The sequence below is a fragment of the Elephas maximus genome, chromosome X, assembly GCF_024166365.1.
Source record: "Elephas maximus indicus isolate mEleMax1 chromosome X, mEleMax1 primary haplotype, whole genome shotgun sequence".
In the NCBI taxonomy this organism is placed as follows: domain Eukaryota; kingdom Metazoa; phylum Chordata; class Mammalia; order Proboscidea; family Elephantidae; genus Elephas; species Elephas maximus.
This window is the reverse complement of record NC_064846.1, coordinates 150,917,962-150,931,176: the sequence shown is the minus strand read 5'-3', so window position 1 is coordinate 150,931,176 and position 13,215 is coordinate 150,917,962. Positions and strand designations below refer to the sequence as shown.

Genomic DNA, 13,215 nt, shown 5'->3' with positions numbered 1-13,215 from the left:
CAGTGGAACAGACAACCCACAATCACCCACCCTCCCCTGACTTAGACAGTCCAACTGGCAACTCACTAAATCCATTCTCTAGCTGTCCCGCCCCTACTGTGGAATAGTACCATCCTTGTAATTGTTCTCTTTGGACAGTGATGTTTAGTCACCTACCCATCCTTATCCCCCTCCCTCCCCACCCCGGCACATACACCGGAGTCTTAAAGGTTTTTCCAAATCCTATGGTAAGTATTTTGTGATTTGGCAGAGAATCTACTTGTTCTTGGGATATCACCTTGGTGTTAGAGAAGAGGTTTTCAAAACAGATGATGTAAGAAAGAGAGGTTACTTATTTGGGACAGGCCACTGAATGAATCAGCTTAACTAAGTGAGCAAGAACCAAAGATTCTCTAAGGTTGTTCCTGGAATCCAATTCTTTAGGGGAATCCACTTCTTTGGACATGTAAGACGAGGACCTGTTTCTTTGCTGGCTGTCACCTAGAGCCTGTATGGTTCCTAGAGACCCCTCTCCAGTCCTTGCATGCAAACCCTACATCTCGAGTCAGCAATAGCTTGTTGAACCATCCTGAAGCTTGGAAACTCTAACTTCCCCCTCTGCTGCATCTCTGTCCTGCCCCAGCCTGAGAAAGTTCTCTGCTTGTAAGAGATCATGTGATTACATTGGACCCACCAGCATAATCTGGTATAATATCCCTGTATTAAGTTTGGTTTCCCTAACCTTAATTATAGCTACAAATTCCCTTTGGCTAGGTCACATAACATATTCACAGATTCCAGGAATAAAGGCATGGGCATTTTTGTGGAGCAGTTATTCTGCTAACCACAGAGGTAGAAAGTGTTTCTTGGGCAGATATGCTAGCTTAAATAAGAAAATATCAGATATGCTAGCTTCGATACTCTTGCCTGTGTCTGTCCCAGGGGAAAAGCTTGGTTTTTCAGTGTGCGTAACTGACAGCAACGTGCCTGACAGAAGCAATGTTTGTCACTTACAAATGTGCACACATGCTCATCAGGTGGCAGAGATCCACAAGTTAAGATTTTGACCATGAGCCAATAGGAAAAAGAAAATTCTCAGCCTATTGAGGTAATAGAAGTTATTGCAAACGTTATTGAATGAAGAAGGGTGAACCCTCTCTGCTGTGATTTACAGGGTCCTTTTGGAAATTGATATGATCCTGCATTTGAAAACAACTGCCATATAGTAGGCACCAGAAAAAGTTGGCAAATTGCAAGGAAAATCTGGCCTTCTCAGAAACTTTCACAAGAACGAAGAGGTCTGTTGCCCTAACAAAGTATAATAAAACCCAAACCCAGTGCCATTGAGTCGATTCCGACTCATAGCGACCCTACAGGACAGAGTAGTACTGCCCCATAGAGTTTCCAAGGAGCACCTGGCGGATTCGAACTGCCAACTCTTTGGTTAGCAGCCGTGGCACTTAACCACTACGCCACCAGGGTTTCCAACAAAGTATAATAGCTGCTTTTTATTGCGCACCTATTATGTAATGGCTTATGGGAGAGACTGCAGGTGCTCTTCCATATCTCATCCTGCTCTCCTTCCTGGGTTCATGGGGAGACTACATTCCCAGTCAATTTGTAGTTAAGAAGGGTCTTGTGAGTTTCTGCTTATGGAGATGGAAAATTTGGCAATGGATATTGGTGATAGTTATACAACATGATTTATGTAATTGATGTCACTAAATTGCACAAGAGAAAAATGTTAAATTGGCAAATACTGTGTTATATATATATCTTTACAACAATAAAAAAATTCTCATGAAGGAACCATAAATAAAAGAAGGGTCATATGACTATACTTGTCACCGGAAGAGGATCAGAAGCCATGTGTCTCTTACAGGTGAAGGCATTTGAGAATCAGTATGCCATGTCTAGGCTTTTTCTTCCATTCAGCAGCAAACGTGGGGAGCTTGGGAAGAGCTGTGCAACTACAAGATGAAAGCTGCGTGAGTCCCTGGGTCACCTGGTAGCAGAGAATCCTTGCCAACCCACATCAGATTTTATGTGCTCAAAAATAAGCTTTTGTTGTGTTAAGGCATTCAGATTTTAAGCTTTTTCCATGACAGCTGCTAGCAGTTACTTTAGCTGAGTAATACTCAGCTACTACTTCTGTTGTTAAAAAAAAAAAAAGAACAAACTCATTGCCATCAAGTTGATTCTGATTCATAGTGAACCCGTGCATTACAGAGTAGAACTACTCCATTGAGTTTTCTTGGCTGTAATCTTTAGGAAAGCAGATTGCCAGGCCTTTCTTCCGTGGTACTGCTGGGTGGGTTTGAACTGCCAACCTTTAGGTTAGTAGTGGAACTTGAACCATTTGCACCTATTATTAGACTTATTTCAATATGTTAAATATAAAAGTACACTATATATGTATATAAAAATATATAGTGTATATATCCTTCTTGCTAAAAAAATCTAATAATACAGATAAATCGTAATTCCTCTTCCATACTATGTCTCTCCAAAATTCAGCCCCCTCCTCAGAAGTAACCACAATTAAAAATGTTTTGTGTTGTTTTAAAGTTTATTAAAGGCTGTTTTTTACATAGATGTGTTATAAAAATACACTGTAAGTTTTTAACATAATAGGTAATGATAAGTATTGTTCTCCAACTTGCACTTGTTACTTAATAAAATTAATGCAGGATCTTTTCATGACAGCACGTATAGATCCACCTCACCCTTTTAACTACTCCTAGAATTCTAAAGTGTGTATGTGCCATAATTAACGTAACCATTCTCCTTCTGAAGGATGCTGAAGTTGTTTCTCACTTGTTGCTATGATTAATAGAACTGAAATCAACATCACTGAACATGAATTCTTGGGCAAATGTGCCTTCTTTCTCATAGGAAAGACATTGATGTTGTTAGGTGCCATTGAGACAGCTCTGACTGAGAGTAACCCCATGTACAGTAGAACAAAACACTGCCCAGGACTATACCATCCTCGTTGCTATGCCACTGTGTTAATCCATCTCATTGAGGGTCTTCTTCTCTTTTGCTCACCCTCTATTTTACCAAACATTATGTCTTTCTCCAGGGACTGGTCCCTCCTGATAACAAGTCCAAAGTATGTCTCGCCATCCTCACTTCTAAGGAGCATTCTGGCTATACTTCTTCCAAGACAGATTTGTTCAATCCTCTGGCAGCTTACAGTACATTCAATATTCTTCACCAACACCACAGTTCAAAGGCATCAATTCTTCTTCATGCAGAAGAAGCGATGGAAAATACATGGCTTGAGTCAGGTGCACCTTAATCCTCAAAGTGACATCCTTGCTTTTTAACACTTTTGCAGTGGATTTGCCCATTACAATATGTCCTTTCATTTCTTCACTCTGCTTCCATGGACCCTGATTATGGATCCAAATAAAATGAAATCCTTGACAATTTCAATATGTTCTCTGTTAATAATGACGTTGCTTGTTGGTCCAATTGTTTTCTTTATGTTGAGATGTAATACTGAAGGCTGTAGTCTTTGATCTTCATCAGTAACTGGTCCAAGTCCTTTTCACATTCAGCAAGCAAGGTTATGTCATCTACATAGCACAGGTTGTTAATGAGTCTTCCTCCAAACCTGATGCCTCTTCTTCATATAGTCCAGCTTCTCGGATGATTTGCTCAGCATACAGATTGAATAGGTATGGTGAAAGGATACAACCCTGACACACACCTTTCCTGATTTTAAACCAAGCAGTATCCCCTTGTTCTGTTCGAATGACTGCCTCTTGGTCTATGTACAGGTTCCTTGTGAGCACAATTAAGTGTTCTAGAATTCCCATTCTTTGCAATGTTATCCATAATTTGTTACAATTCACACAGTCGAATGCCTTTGCATAGTCGATAAAACACGGGTAAACATCTTTCTGGTATTCTCTGCTGTCAGCCGGGATCCATCTGACATCAGTGATGATATCCCTGGTTCCATGTCCTCTTCTGAAACTGGCCTGAATTTCTGGCAGTTCCCTGCTGACGTACTGCTGTAACCATTTTTGAATTATTTTCAGCAAACTTTTACTTGTGTGTGATATTAATGATATTGTTTGATAATTTCCTCAGCCTGTTGAATCACCTTTCTTTGAAATGGGCACAAATATGGATCTCTTCCAGTCTGTGGATCAGGTAGCTGTCTTCCAGATTGCTTGACATAGATGAGTGAGTGCTTACAGAGTTGCATCTATTTGTTGAAACATCTCAATTGGTATTCCGTCAATTCCTGGAGCCGTGTTTTTCTTTTAAACGATGAATGCAACACCATTCCTCTTCAGTTTGTCATTTCCAGTATAGTAGACCATATGATTGTCTGATTCAAAATGACCAATACCAGTCCATTTCAGCTCACTACTGCCTAGGATCCTCCACGTGTCTGTCAGTTTGTCATACTGTGGGGGCTTGCATGTTGCTGTGATGCTGGAAGCTATGCCACCGGTATTCAGATACCAGCAGGGTCACCCATGGAGGACAGGTTTCAGCTGAGCTTCCAGACTAAGACAGACTAGGAAGAAGGACCCGGCAGTCTACGTCTGAAAAGCATTAGCCAGTGAAAATCTTATGAATAGCAGCAGAACATTGTCTGATATAGTGCTAGAAGATGAGCCCCTTGAAGAGGAATTGTGTTGCATTCATCACCAAAAAGAACATTTCAAGATCTATCCTGAAGTACAGCGCTGTCAGTGATAGGATAGTATCCATACGCCTACAAGGAGGACCAGTTAATACAACTATTATTCAAATTTACACACCAACCACTAAGGCCAAAGATGAAGAAATAGAAGTTGATTGAACATGCAATCAGGATGCATTGATAATCACTGCTGATTGAAATGTGAAAGTTGGAAACAAAGAAGAAGGATCGATAGCTAGAAAATATGGCCTTGGTGATAGAAACAATGCCGGAGATCGAATGACAGAATTTTGCAAGACCAATGACTTCTTCGTTGCAAATACCTTCTTTCACCAACATAAACAGTGACTATACACATGGACCTCGCCAAGTGGAACACACAGGAATCAAATTGACTACATCTGTGGAAAGAGACAATGGAAAAGCTCAATATCATCAGTCAGAACAAGGCCGACTGTGGAACAGATCATCAATTGCTCATATGCAAGTTCAAGCTGAAACTGAAGAAAATCGTAGCAAGTCCATGAAAGCCAAAATATGACCTTGAGTATATCCCACCTGAATTTAGAGACCATCTCAAGAATAGATTTAATGCATCGAACACTAGTGACCGAAAACCAGACGAGTTGTGGAATGATATCAAGGACATCATACATGAAGAAAGCAAGAGGCCATTGAAAAGAGAAGAAAGAAAGAAAAGACCAAGATGGATGTCAGAGGAGACTCTGAAACTTGCTCACGAACATCGAGTAGCTAAAGCAAAAGGAAGAAATGATGAAGTAAAAGAACTGCACAGAAGATTTCAAAGGGCGGCTCGAAAAGACAAAGTATTATAATGACACGTGCAAAGAGCTGGAGATAGAAAACCAAAAGGGAAGAACATGCTTGGTGTTTCTCAAGCTGAAAGAACTGAGGAAAAAATTCAAGCCTTGGGCTACAATAGTGAAGGATTCTATGGGGAAAAGATTAAATGATGCAGAAAGCATCAAAAGAAGATGGAAGGAATACACAAAATCATTATAGCAAAAAGAATTAGTTGATGTTCAGCCATTTTAAGAAGCAGCACATGATCAGGAACCGATGATACTGAAGGAAGAAGTCCAAGCTGCTCTGAAGGCATTAGCAAAAAACAAGGCTCCAGGAATTGACGGAATATCAAATGAGATGTTTCAACAAACAGATGCAGCACTGGAGGTGCTCACTCATCTATGCAAGACAGCTTCCTGGCCAACTGACTAGAAGAGATCCATATTTATGCCTGTTCCCAAGAAATGTGATCCAACCAAATGTGGAAATTATAGAACAATATCATTACTATCACATGCAAGCAAAATTTTGCTGAAGGTCATTCAAAAACAGCTGCAGCAGTATATCAGCAGGGCACTACCAGAAATTCAGGCTGTATTCAGAAGAGGATGTGGAACCAGGGATATCATTGCTGATGTCAGATGGATCCTGGCTGAAAGCAGAGAATACCAAGGATGTTTACCTGTGTTTTATTGACTATGCAAAGGCATTCGACCGTGTGGATCATAACAAATTATGGATAACATTTCCAAGAATGGGACTTCCAGAACACTTAATCGTGTTCATGAGGAACTTTTACATAGATCAAGAGGCAGTTGTTCGGACAGAACAAGGGGATACTGATTGGTTGAAAGTCAGGAAAGGTGTGCATCAGGTTTGTATCTTTTCACCATACCTATCCAATCTGTATGCTGAGCAAATCATCCGAGAAGCAGGATTATATGAAGAAGAATGAGGCATCAGGTTTGGAGGAAGACTCATTAACAACCTGCATTATGCAGATGACACAACCTTGCTTGCTGAAAGTGAAGAGGACTTGAAGCACTTACTAATGAACATCAAAGACCACAACCTTCTGTATGGATTGCACCTCAACATAAAGAAAACAAAAATCCTCACAACTGGACCAATAAGCAACATCATGATAAATGGAGAAAAGATTGAAGTTGTCAAGGATTTCATTTTACCTGGATCCACAATCAACATCCATGGAAGCAGCAGTCAAGAAATCAAATAACACATTGCATTGGGTAAATCTGCTGCAAAGGACCCCTTTAAAGTGTTGAAAAGCAAAGATGTCACTTTGAAGACTAAGGTGCACCTGGCCCAAGCCGTGATGTTTTCAGTCACCTCGTATTTATACAAAAACTGGATAATGAATAAGGAAGAGCGAAGGAGAATTGACGCCTTTGAATTGTGGTGTTGGCGAAGAATATTGAATATACCATGGACCGCCAAAAGAACGAACAAGTCTGTTTTGGAAGATGTGCAACTGGAATGCTCCTTAGAAGCAAGGATGGTGAGACTGCTTCTTACATACTTCGGACATGTTGTCAGAAGGGATTTGTCCCTGGAGAAGGACATCTTGTTTGGCAAAGTACAGGGTCAGCCGAAATGAGGAAGACCCTCAACAAGGTGGATTGACACAGTGGCTGCAACAATGAGCTCAAGCATAACAACGATTGTAAGGATGGCACAGGACCAGGCAGTGTTTGGTTCTGTTGTACATACAGTCGCTATGAGTCGACGGCACCTAACAACAATGCCTAGGATATTGATCTTTATGTGTTCCATTTCATTTTTGATGACTTCCAACTTTCTTAGATTCATACTTTGTACATTCCACCTTCCAACTATTAGTGGATATTTGCAGCTATTTCTTCTCATTTTGAGTTGTGCCACATTAGCAAATCAAGGTCCTGAAAGCTTTACTCCACCCATGTAATTAACATTTACGCTACTTTGAAGAGGCAGCTTTTCCCCAATTGTATTTTGAATGCCTTCCAACCTGAGGGGCTCAATTTCCAGCACTATATTAGACAATGTTCTGCTACTATTCATAAGTTTTTCACTGGCCAATTTTTCCAGAAGTAGACTGCCAGGTCTTTCTTCCTAGTCTATCTTAGTCTGCAAGCTCTGCTGAAACCTGTCCACCATGGGTGACCCTGCTGGTGTTTGAAATACAGGTGGCATAGCTTCGGCATCACAGCAACACACAAGGCACCCAAAACGACAAACAGAGCAGTGGTGGAGGAACAACATAGCAAAGCGTAAATTGGGTTTAAGTGGAAAAAAAACACACAATAATTATAAATTTTTATAACCATTGCTGAAATTCTGTTCTAGGAGAGTTGTATAAGTTCATATTTTCACATATATATATGTGGGTATAACGTACACTCTCACAGGCATTTTATTTTATCAGCCTTTTAAATTTTGACCAAACTTTTTGGTGAAAATATTTGTCTCACTGTTATTTTAATTTGTATTTTCCTGTTTTCTAACTAGGTTGAGCAGAAAGTTAATTTCTACCCTCACCCATATAAAGCAGTATTTCTGCAGTCATGTGGTGAGTACCAGAATTCCTCTTGGCATGTTTTAAAATTTTCAAATGTCAATAAGACATTTCCCTTCATTTTGAAAATCAAAGACTTGGTCAGAATGACCAGATGCCAGGGAATGAGTCCGCACAGGACACCCTCAGCTAGCGAAGGGTATCAGGAGGATCTGAGGTGAGCCATTTCCAGAGTTGGTGACAGAGACCAGGTGCAAATCCACATCTAGAGAGCCCAGGGCAGGCATCATTCAGGGTTCCAAATTCACAGTTCAGTACAGGGTTGAGACAGGGCCAAAAGGAGAGAAGATGAGGAACCTGGTGGAGGTCTTGGAAAACATACACAAATAGGTTTGGGAAATCTCTGAGTCATCATAACCACCCCGAACTTGCAGGCTGATCTGAGTGAAAGGAGCAAAGTCATGCCTTACACTCTTCTCTCCCATAGAATACCCCTACCCTCTGTCAGGCAGAGTATAGCTGACACTCCTCCCTCCGCCACCCCCCAGTCATCCAATGATGATATTGATGGATTCTTGGAGAGCTACATCTTTTTACCACTCTGGTGGTTCATTGCATTCTCACCAGTGTACTAGGGCTGAGAGCTGTCTTGATGCCTGAAATGTGTTTCATCCACTGCGCACAGTGGCCTCTTCCACTGAGGCTGGGGCTATGATAGTGATGGGAGATTGGTGAGTGATGATCATTGAAACAAGGCTGGGAGCACTGATGAGAGGAAGAGTGTGTGCAGCTGCAAGGAGGGGGAATTTGGAAGGGGGCATTCCCTGAGACTAATTACCTAAATAAAGAATTGAGTGTGGACATGTCTTGAAAATGATCCAGATTGCATCACCAGTTCAGACTGCTTCCCATGGTTCCTTATTTCTTTGCACACCAGTAAGCAAATGTCCTGTGCCGGTTCTTTGAGTGCCAGAGCGTGGATGTCCTGCAGTAGCCTATGTTGCAACCAGGCACTGAATGGAGAGGGGAGCTGGCTCATTTTGCAAACATTTACAGGGTCAATAGAACCATTGAAGACAGTGCAGTTCTTTGTGAAGTTGACTAAGAGTAATGTGGATATGTGGGGTCCAAAGTTCTCTCTTTATTATTATTCTATTGAAACCCTGCCTTGTTTCAATAGAAAATTAAAGTGGGGGGAGGGGGAAGACTGTTCCAACCATACTCAAAGTTATCATATGATCACGTTTCACTGTGAGGTGAGGGCATTGGATCGGGCGTCAGCCACAGGCCAGCAGATGGAGAGGTCCCAGGCCCTAAGAAAAACGAAGGTGAGGACCTGAGTGAGGTCTGAGGGAACTGCCAACTCTAGAACACAAGGGAGTGCACAGAGCTCCGCCCTTACTCTCAGCACTTGGGGGTCAAGGCCTGGATGTTACTTTCACTTCACCCTCTTGTGACTGGGAGTGGGGAATTGTAAGAGTTGGGTGGGGAGAAGTCCGGGGTAAGAACCTTGGTTGAAGGCTGACTGACCCGATAAAGGAGAGGGAGGAGTCATGGGCCTTGCCAGGAGTCAATTGAAAGACTTCTGTATGAGTTCTGTATGAATTTGCTACCCCCTGCCAGAACAGGGGGTAGCCCTGAACGTGGCTCCACCTCTACTGCCAGCCCTGGAAAGCCCTTAGCAAGGGTAGCCAGAAGTGACTTCTACTAATTCCCGCCTCTGAAGTCTCGGAGAGGTGATGCATTGGTCTGAGCAATGCGATATGAGGTCAGCAGAGGGAGGATTCCAGGCCCTGCCTGCAATTAAGATGAGGTTCCTGAGTGAGGTTTGAGGGCACCCCCTACACCAGAACAGAGTCCCAGAATCCCACCATTGCTGCAAACCCTGGGAGGCTCTGGGCAGTGATTGCTTGATGTTGCGCCCCCGAAATTCATCCTCTGGGGATTCAAGGAAGTGACAGTATTTGACCAGGGTGTTAGTCTTATGCTAGAAGAGAGAGGAATCCTAGGCCCTCCCATCAGTTAGAGTTAGGACCCTGAGTGGGGGAACCTCAGGGGGTTGTACGTAATTCCACCCCTACTCTCTGGACTGTGACGCCAGAGTGGTCGGATGTGACGCACCCAGACTTCCGTTTCTGCCATCTTGGGAAAGTGAAGTTCTCGGTGTGACGGAGGAGTCTCAGGTCGTGCCGGGGAGTAAGTAATACCCTTTGTGTGGCGTGAGGATACTCACTACTCTAGTGATAGGGGAGCAGAGTCCTGTCCCTTCAGTCAGCTGTAGCAGGAACTGAGCAGGAATTACCTGATGCGGGTTCGCTATGAGTCGGAATCGACTCAACGGCAACGGATTTTGGAGGAGCCTCTGAATTCCCTCTTTGGGGGTGCAGGGAGGTTATACATCCTTGGACCAGAGTGTTTGACGCAGACAAGCACAGACCGGAGTCCCAGATCCTAACAGAAATAATGGTGAGGACCCGAGTGAGGTCTGAGGGAACCACCCACCCCAAAAGAGAGTCACACGGAACCTATATCAAAGCAGCATAGCAGAGGGATCCCAGGTCCTGCCACAAGTCCAGATGTTGTCACAGAATATGAACGTAGAAATATCCCCCCTCCAGAACAGAGACTGCTCCAAAGAGTGTGGAGCTGTTGTCAGCCCCAGTAGACCCTACACAGGGATGGTGGGCTGTGGCCTAAGGCATACTCTTAATAACTTTCACATGATTCTAAGGGAGCCAGCTGATCAGTAAACAGGAGCCTTGTGGTTTCACAGAACAGAGGCAGGATTCCTTAAAACCAAGGCTTTATCTCATTCCTAAAAGTATGCAAAACATCTGATCTCTCTACCAGGCACCTACATCACCTGCCTTCCTGCCGCACGTTCCTGCCTACTGTCCTTGTCCAGATCATCATGCCTCGGGGTCAGAAGAGCAAGCTCCGTGCCCGAGAGAAACGCCGTCAGGCCCGAGAAGAGACCCAGGGTGTCAAGGGTGCTCAGGCCACTGTAGCAGCTGAAGAGGAGCCCACCTCTTCCTCCTCTGATTGTTGCAAAGATCCGACTCAGAGCTCATCTGCTGCTGAGACACCCAGCACTCCCCAGGGGCCTCCAAGTGCCCTACCTCCCACCACTTCTGAAGCTGCTGTTTCATGCACAAGAGCTAATGAAGGTGCCAACTACCAAGGGAATGAAAGTCCAAGCTCAGCGCAGGCCGAGCCCACCACTGAGCACTCGCAGGAAGGCCTAGATAAGAAAGTGGTTATATTGGTACATTACCTGCTGTACAAGTATCAAGTGAGAGAGCCCGTTACCAAGGCTGACATGCTGAGAAATATAATGCAAATATACAAGAACCAATTCCCTGAGATCCTCAGGAGAGCCTCTGAGCACCTGGAATTGGTCTTTGGCCTTGACCTGAAGGAAGTGGATCCCATCCGACACACCTACGTCCTCGTCAACAAGCTGGATTCTAGCTCCAGTGGGAGGATAAGTGATGACGTTGGTGTGCCCACGACTGGCCTCCTGATGACTGTCCTGGGCGTGATTTTCACAAAGGGCAACTGCGCCACTGAAGAGGAAGTCTGGGAAGTGCTGAATACGATGGGCTTACATGCTGGCAGGGATCACTTCATCTTTGGGGAGCCCAAGAAGCTCATCACCAGAGATATGGTGAAGCAAAAGTACCTGGAGTACCGGCAGGTGCCCAACACCGATCCTCCACGCTACGAATTCCTGTGGGGTCCCAGAGCCTATGCTGAAACCACCAAGATGAAAGTCCTGGAGTTTGTGGCCAAGGTACATGATACCACTCCCAGTGCATTCCCCTCCTGCCTCGAAGAGGCTATAAAGGATGAGGAAGAAAGAGCTCAAGCCAGAGTTGAATCCAGGGTTCGCAGTAGTGCCATGTCCGGTACACATTCCAGGGCCACACCCAGCAGCTCCTCCTGCCCCAAGTGAAGCCCAAGGAGGATTCTTCACTTTGTGTTTGAAGAGGGCAGTCAGTGTTCTAAGTAGTGGAGCGTTAGGTTGTAGCTGGAGACAGCACAGTGTTTATAATCTTTGTGTTCCTAGTCTATGTGATAGCATGAATCAATTTTTTCGAATGTTCATTTTAATAGGGTTATTAAACCTTCTCTTCGAATCTCAGATTAAGAATAATAGTAGTCACACCCTTATTGTTGTTTATCAGTTTTAAGAGAGCTATACTAATGTGCAAAACAAACTAGGAAAAGTTCTGTCTTATTTAGTCATTTGGAACACGATAACAGCAGCAGAAAAGGCATTTCCTTGGAAATGCGAACAAACTCAACAGTAAAATAGTTGGGATCAAGAAACAGAGATAAACAATGTAAGAGACGATAAATACTTGCCTCACCTTATTACTTTTAGTCTGTTTTTATGTAAAATTAAAGATATAACCTGGATATGTTTAGCTTGTTCAAGAATGTAGAAGAACTTATAGTTTAATAAAGTAGATCTCTTGCACACTGGCTTGTTTATTTATCAAACATTAATTGAGCATCTGCTCCTTGGAAGACTCTAAGCTAGTACCAGGAATGCTAGGATAAACAACACCCAGCCCCTGCCCACAGAATTTTAGAGTCTAGAAGCAGCAAATCATATAAGGAAGATGGTGAGATATACCCTAAGACCTAAAGAAAAAGTAAAAAGAAGGTGTGACGACATGGGGTGGGGGGTCCAGATGAGAGCAGACAAGTATAAATAGTACAAGGCAAAGAATTTGGGGGCCTTGGGAAACTGTAAGTCCTTTGATGTGAGTTAATTTTAACTTAAATTGGATGGTGGGTCAATTGAAGGTTCTAAGAGTCATGAGTAGGGGCCAGACCCTGAGATGGCATGTCTGAGAGTTGAGAGACCAAAGCCTCTAATACAGAATGGGATACTGCTTTTAGCAGTTACTTCGGGACATGAAAAACTAGAGAGAATTCTCTCCACCTGGAGCAAGAATGAAAGGTATCCTGGGAAATTGTCTCAGTACAGTGGAATACAGTGCACAAACTTTGAAATGCACCATCTCCAGCGAGATTCTGAGAAATGAAGGTGATGGTCACTTGACAGCAGATGTGAGAAACCACTGGGCTGGCAGTCTTTGCTCTGGCCTGGGAGAAGAGAGCACACTCCATTAAAAGGGTGTTTTAATTAAGTTGTCTTGAGTGTAGTTTAGCCAACTCTAAGCAAGGAACTTATTTTTGCTGGGGATGAAATAAATCCATATAGGGTGGTTTG

General features: G+C 43.3%; 1 protein-coding gene across 1 annotated transcript; it reads left to right on the top strand.

Moving 5' to 3' along the window:
* The first annotated feature begins 10,881 nt into the window (after positions 1-10,881).
* On the top strand, positions 10,882-11,925 carry LOC126068857 (melanoma-associated antigen B10-like). Its single transcript, XM_049871546.1, has one exon. It carries the CDS (start codon positions 10,882-10,884, stop codon positions 11,923-11,925), a length of 1,044 nt encoding a protein of 347 aa, XP_049727503.1.
* Positions 11,926-13,215: the final 1,290 nt, after the last annotated feature.